Consider the following 7,508-nt stretch of genomic DNA (forward strand, 5'->3'; position numbering starts at 1 on the left):
GTTAAACATCTTCCATGTAGCTGTGGGCAGGTCTGCGTTTCACAGTGCCTCGGGTACAGGATTCACAGAAGGTGGTACACTTTGACCTGCAGGTTCGCAGGTATGGTAGCAGGCAAACGAACATGCACGCACACACAATTCAATGCTTATACTACAGCATGTACACCTATGCTGAGTAACCTATGTGGAGCTATTACAAATCCTTTTTTGCAACCCTGCTTATTCTCTCTCTTTCTATAGTAAAAATGAGAATAACTCTCAGAGTGAGGTTGTCCCCTATAAGCTAGAGGTGGTGGTCAAGGCAGATGTCATTTTACAGGGGTGAGTTCAGGAACAATGTGGACCTGTTTGACTTGGACTCTCATTGTAAAGTTGTTTCTGTTTCGTACTTACCTGCTCAGTCGCTCTTTCTCTTGCTGTTAGAGTGTCCCGACCAGATAAGGTCTTCTTCCCTTCTCCATACTGGAAGGTGACCAAGAATGTTGCAGTTGAGCAAGACATTGGTCCTCCAGTGGAGCATATCTATGAGGTAAGGACTCTTGCTGTGTCTAATACCCTGGACGCCAGTCATTGTGCTTTCTAATCACATTACTGTGTGCATAGCTGCAGAAAGAATTCAAAAAATGACAGGAATTGACTATACTTAACTACACACGTTATTTCATCATCATTTTGTTTTATGTAGAGTCAGACATATAAACACCCACCTGTATGTATTTTTAAGTCACCTGGAACATCGACTGAAGTTTTATGTGCACAAGAACCTCAGCTGCCTTGAAAATGTAGTTGCATGTAAATTCAACTAAATGTATTACTTTATCTGTAATAACTAAGAATGGTAAGGGGTGGTCAAATCTCTGGCTAGTTTGTTTCCTCTATAAAAGGTATAGACAAACACAGTGTTTCCTCAAAAGACACCACCCCTAAGTATTTGAATATTTGCTTATTTTCCTAAATTAATGCACGTAGTCCATATTAATACACATGATGAACTTGTCAGAAATTATAGAAATTGATATAAATTACATTAGATACTGAATGCATGTATATAGCTTTACACTTGTGAAATTAGTTGATATTTTGATTTTATATGTATGGATATCCCAAAATATCAACAAATTTTATTTCACTTTTTTACTTTCTCCCTTTAATCTTCCCTTTCCAGTTGGTAAATAATGGTCCAAGCCGTATTAGTCACACACTCCTTCAACTGAAATGTCCCATGAAGCTGCATTCCCAGAGATTTATGTACCCTCTGGACATTATCACTGAGGGGCCTGTAAACTGCACAACATACAATATTGTGAACCCCATGAGCATAAAGGTAAGGAATTTGGAGAAAATTCATTAAATGTGCTGTTTGAGTTTATTGCTTACATGGATGAAAATGTTCATTAAAGAAACATAGAAAGGGAGAGCAGATGTGTCACAGCATACAGTCTATATGTAAAGATGTATAGCTTGGTAGTAAATGAGTTAAGTAAAACTTGACACCAACAGAACCAACCCTCTCAGACAGTGAACACCTCCATGCTGTACCACTAAAGCACAAACACACGAAAACACCATGTTTAGAAAGTCATTATATATAAAACCACTTGTCATGTTCTTCATAAAAGTTCTGTTGTGCACACACACACACACCAGCATATGGTGCAAAGGAGTACACTATTATCACCACTGCTCTCTTGTCCAGATACACTGTCCCACAAGGCACACCTGTACTACCCCATCCTCTTCCGTAGGATGATTAGTCTCAGTCACAAGTCTTTTGAGCTTGGTGTTTATCTCTGGCTCTGTTCTCTTTGATTGGATGCATTTGTAGACTCTACAGTCATCAAGTCCCTAGCAAACCTGTAATCTATTCCATAACAATCTTTAAACAATCCTTCCTAAAAACTATAACATTAGTTTCATTACATTTGTCTTGGTGATCTAGTGTATTTGTAGGCTAGTGTGATTGTGAGAAATGCATAATGTTTCCCAGTAGACAGAGGTTTGGATAATTTTGGTAATGCCACATGTGAAATTCTGAGTGGTGTCCATGTGAGTCAGTGGGTGGGTTAGATTAAACAGTGAGCTCAGCATCTGGATTACGCAAATGGGCGTCAAGTTTCCGCTCAATGTTTCTTTCTCTCTCCAGCTTCAGCAGTCTACAGTGCAACCTCCTTTATTGAATCACCACATTGAGAAGCGCGAAACACACAAGGGAGAGCTGGCTGATATGACAAACCTGGTGAGAGTACAGAAATCTTTCCCATTAAACAAGATGAGGCAGAGGGAGAAAATACAGTCTCAATAGATACTTAATAGTGTTAAAACTAATTGAGTGAACTTTACAAATACATATTCATCCTCATGAGGGCTTGCCTATTTTAGAACTAATAACCACTGGACCATTAAGTCATGCACAGAAGAATGAAGTGAGTCATGTTAGGTGTGGTTAAAGATTGTCTCTGGCTGACCAGCCAGCTTAAATGGTGTCTGTGTGTATGCCGCTTTGGGTTAAAGTAGCCACTTTGGGTAGGAAATATGGTAAACATCACTTGCCATTTGACTTTTGTTATTCTGTTCCTATCTAACTGGTTAAATGTTGAACACCCAATAGAGCAATTTAAACTGTTCCTTTTTATAGCTACATTTAACACTGTGCCTAGTTAGAGATGCACAAAGAAAGATGGTGTAATATAATAGTCTAGCATTTTCCTCCTGCCCTTCTGCAATCTCTTCTTTCAAATACAACTGTACTAATATTTCTCTTCTCAAGCCAACTGTGTTAGATCCCCATAATATTCATTTTTATATCAAAGTGATTGTAAAACCAGAAAAATTGATTTCAGTCTGCAACTAAAGTCAGCATTATATTGCCTTGTGACAATAACATTAGCTCTTGTCAAACCCCTTGGCATGTAAATCTGTCATGACCATCTAACTTTCCATCTTTTTTAATTAATTTGTTTTACTGAGTCTTCTCACTAAAACTTGGTTTTAATGAGTACCAATTTTATGTTCTTATTCAAATTGCATGATTATTTGCTGAAAAATATCTTTTGTAAAACAGACTATCCCAGAAAATATTTATTTATGATCAACTTGGTCAACGTTCTATCCCCCTGTGTTGTCTGCCTTGACTGTTTTTCAGTCATGTTCCAATGTTGAGTGCTGGACCCTGAAGTGTAATGTGGGTGTATTGGAGAAAGGTACCAGTGCCATACTCCAGGTGCGTTCACGCATCTGGGGGGAGACGTTCAACACGGTAAGTTTCAGTAAGGACATGCAAAAAAAGTGTGTTTACATTACTGAACATGTTGTTTTAAATCCATTTATCTACCAGTCCTATAATTCAGTTTTTATAAATGTTTTCAACATAACATCAGCCTCATCATTCCATAAATTAAATGTTAATGTTAATCATGATCTGCAGTTTTGCATTGTTGGCATGTTTTTATTTGGCAAATGTGGGGGGAAAATCACATCACTAACCAGTAACAGTAACATTAACATTAACTTGTTAGTGTGTGGATGTTCTCTTGAGGAAGTCAGCTGTTACCTCTAAATAGGAACACAGAGAGTCCTTACATGCTCTGCATAGCTTAAGTTAACACACACATTGAAAATTCATTATCTGCAAACCCCAAGTTCTCATCTGATTGGAATGTTGCAGGGATTCATTGAGAACAGCTACATTGAATGAATACTGCCACCTGCTGTCTAATAAACAAATTGTGAGGTTTATTTTGTGGTATTATATTTTATGCAATATATGGAAGAAGTCTGAATGATGTCTGCATATTTCTAATAGGGTTTTTTTATTTGCTTGCAGAAAAAATATAAGAATTTTATTCTGGAGTGTGTAGCTAGTTACAAGGTGGAAAAGATGCCCTATGCTATATTGCCCAAAGAGATTCCAAGTGGCTCTAAAATGGTAATTAAATATGTAATTAATATACCCTTATGCATCTGCTATATATATTGTTTCAATAATAAATTGAAATAATTATTTTAAGGTTTATGGGTATTTTACTTCATTTTTACATAAAGATATGTTTTTTTCAGATGACAACACCTGTGGTGTGGAATAAACCAGACAGTCCTTATGATGTTCCTTTGTGGATCATCATTTTGGCAATACTGGCTGGTCTTTTGTTGCTGGCTCTGCTCATCTATGTTCTGTATAAAGTGAGTATGACAAATGGTGAAAGAGTTTTTATAATTGAGTGATTATTGATGAACGTTGGATAAAATATACATTCACTGTCCACTTTATTAGGAGCACCTTTACACCTGCACATTCATGCAATTGTCTAATCAGCCTATCCTGTATCAGCAGCACAATGCAAAAATCTATAAGGTTCAATGTTTTGTACATTTAATTTTCCTGGCAGCTTGAGCCTTAGGGTTTGCCTTTGAAGATACTTTTTGTTGTTAAAAGGGTAAAACAACATGAAACCCAGAGAGATGTCTGTGATAAAATAGGCAGAATATAAGCCATGACACAACAATTGGACTTATCCAATACAACCTTTTGGAATATCATAGAAGGTAAAGAAACCACTGGTATACTGGCAACCAGACATAAAACAGGTTGGCCCAAGCAAATTAGCAGCAGAAATAACTAGTGAGAGAGCTGTGAAGAAAAACCCCAAAACAACAGTGAGTGACCTCATTAGCACCCTCCATAGGGTGGGATGAGGGTATCATTTTCCACTCTTTGAGGAAGACTTCAAGAACAGAAACAGAAGAGCCATACCACAAGATGCACTCCTCAGTAGTAAAGAATTGGAAGATCAGATTGGAATTTGCAAAGAAAATGCAGAGATGAGTTGCAAAGGTTTTGGAACCAAGATTAATCTCTGCCATAGTGATGTTGAGGGTCACCAGCTTGATGCAGTTACTGGAAGCAAGGGATATGCAACCAAGTTTTTTTTATTTTTTTATTTTCTTCTTAAAAAAAAAATCTTTATGACCAATAATTTTGCTCATCAAAACATGGGAGATCTGCCACAAAAGGTATCATATTCTAAGTTGTTTCACACATCTAGATGTAAATATTAGCAAGTAAAAGAATTTTTATTTATATTCATCTTTTGGCCATAAACCCAAATGTTTTCAGTGTAGCACTAACAAAAGAATTCACCTTGTAGTTCTCATACATTCAGGAGGGTATATACTATTATTAAAACATATAACTCTACTGTGTTTTTCCTTTAGCTTGGTTTCTTTAAGAGAACACCCTACGGCACTGCCATGGAAAAAGCACAGCTGAAACCTCAGGCTGCATCTGAAGCTTAAAGCAGGCCTGGGACTGTTCAGTAAGGATGAAAGACCACTGGATATCCATTGCACTGCACTGGACAGAAACACCCCAAGAACTCAAAGCCAAATGAATGTTTTCCCTTTTTTTTTTTTTTTTTTAAATATATATAAATGTTCTTTATGTTGCCTTATTTTGCTGTGGGTTTGGATTGTATACACCAGTATTAGCTTCACAATCAGTTGCAATTTTTAGAGCCTGGTTCTATGGACCAAAAATCTCACTCATTCTGCAGTACAAATCTTATATGCATTGATCACTGTTTTGATTTTATTTATTTTGATTTTTTAATGTTTTGGTGCTAGAAATGATGTGTTCACATTTTGCTTACTGCTTTTTAAAATGTCAGCATTACTTACAAACCAGCACAGTCTTCAACACTACAATCTTTACTTTCTGCTGTCTTTTTTTAATGTTCACTTTAAAAATAATTGTCTCTGCTATCTTAAAGGGTAGGCATGAAAATACTAAGGGGTTTCAGATGCAAGGTTTTTTTGGTTCTCTTTTGTCCGTCTCTGTAACTCTGCAGACTCCTGTTGGTGTCTGTCTCAGGTGATAAAGTTGAACAGCAGTGCTCAGATCAGGTGTGCCACACTCAAATCGGCTTGGAAATCCATTGAGGATTGTATTCCAAGTGCAAATGTTTCCTCCTACTGACCTAATTAACAAGAGTGTTGCCTTATAAAGTCATCTGGGACATGACTGGATGCACAGCAAGCCTATGAAACCTCATGATCTGCCTTGAAGCAGAGCTGTGCTTTGCCGATATATAGGACAGACTTGTGCCCTCTGGCACACATAGTGGATGCAGCAGAAAGTCAGTGGAGGCTCACTGTGTACACAAAGTCCTTCCTATCTGTGCAAAGTACAGATAACCCACTGTATATGGTAAGAGTGGGATTGTCACAAAATACAAAATGGTCAACGGACAAATGAGTACTGTACTATAGATGTTAAAAAATATGATGACTAAGCAAAAGACAATCCCAGTCCAAGGCAGCAGTTTTAGCCAGGGACAGAATGTGTAAGACAACTTTTTAGTTTGTTTGTCTGGTGAATGTGTGCATGCATGTGTGTCTGGCTTTATTGATGTGAGAGAACGAGGTGTTTTCATAGTTGCCCAGTTTGTCATTTGTATTTCGTTTCTGGCCATCCTGATATTTAAAGCATATTAATGCTAATGCAGTGCCTGGTGGCCAGAGATGGCTACTCTTGGACAGAGAGTCTGCATTCAACTGCATTAGACACTTATTAACTGCAAGAAGAAAAGAGAATGGGCATGGAGATTTTTAGGATCTGTATGTTAAGTGCAATACTGTGTTTTTTTTTTTTTTTTTTTTTTTTTTTTTTTGTTTGTTTGTTTGTTTTTTGTTTCTCATTCTTTTTTCGTTTTGTTATTCCAACAATGTTTTCATACAGACAACAACCTGTCGAGTTGGAGAGTTTATGATGATTATTTTAATAATCAAAAATTTTAAAATGCCCCATGTATTATAATTACATATAATTTTGTTTATAATTCAAAATGGCTTTGAGGCCAAGTTTGATAGGAAAATCAGCCATTGACTATGAACACCACACAATCATCCTTTAACAGTTAGTGATAACCAAGAGATAATTAAAAACTCAGAGTTCAAATGCTGTGATCTTTTTTGTGGTTTTTGTTACTCCAGGGTTATATCTTGACTGCAAAATGTATGTTTTAATTACAAATTGTTTAGGAATATAAAAAGCCTTGCTACAAATTTAGATTAAAACATTACACAATTTGCTTGTTCTTAATGTTTTGCTCAGTTTTTGACATTTATTTTTACCTCCTAACTTTAGATCGTGTTTTTCCTTTTATTTTTTTTAAATTATTTTTTTTAAAAATATTTCTGCAGCAGGAAGCACTGATTATATTTTGTCCTATCCCAACTTTTTGTCCTACCCACATTTATTTTTAAGTTGTAAATATGATTTGGCAAGGAAACTTTTTTAAACTAAAACTCTTATCTGACATAAAATTACATCACCCCATATTGGGGATAATTGGAGGGCTGTTAAAGTAATTAATTATTTGTATGGTCATGTACAATTTGCATTTCCAAATAAATCTTTCCATTTTTATGACTTGGTGTGTACATTTGTGTTATTAACATCAGGTGACACTTGAAACAATATTTCAGTAATTTATTTAGCAAAAATAAATTTG

General features: G+C 36.2%; 1 protein-coding gene across 1 annotated transcript in view; it reads left to right on the forward strand.

The window, feature by feature from the left end:
• Window positions 1-7,426, forward strand: part of itga5 (integrin, alpha 5 (fibronectin receptor, alpha polypeptide)) — a 33,598-nt gene extending 26,172 nt beyond the window's left edge. The window contains exons 22-30 of the mRNA XM_060894037.1: window positions 21-100; window positions 241-321; window positions 424-529; window positions 1,166-1,324; window positions 2,144-2,236; window positions 3,143-3,256; window positions 3,824-3,925; window positions 4,057-4,179; window positions 5,212-7,426. Coding sequence (XP_060750020.1) covers window positions 21-100; window positions 241-321; window positions 424-529; window positions 1,166-1,324; window positions 2,144-2,236; window positions 3,143-3,256; window positions 3,824-3,925; window positions 4,057-4,179; window positions 5,212-5,292 — 939 coding nt within the window. The 3' untranslated portion in view covers window positions 5,293-7,426. The remainder of the gene's footprint in view (window positions 1-20; window positions 101-240; window positions 322-423; window positions 530-1,165; window positions 1,325-2,143; window positions 2,237-3,142; window positions 3,257-3,823; window positions 3,926-4,056; window positions 4,180-5,211) is intronic.
• The last annotated feature ends 82 nt before the right edge of the window (window positions 7,427-7,508 follow it).

Source organism: Tachysurus vachellii, chromosome 19 (genome assembly GCF_030014155.1).
Source record: "Tachysurus vachellii isolate PV-2020 chromosome 19, HZAU_Pvac_v1, whole genome shotgun sequence".
NCBI classification, from domain to species: domain Eukaryota; kingdom Metazoa; phylum Chordata; class Actinopteri; order Siluriformes; family Bagridae; genus Tachysurus; species Tachysurus vachellii.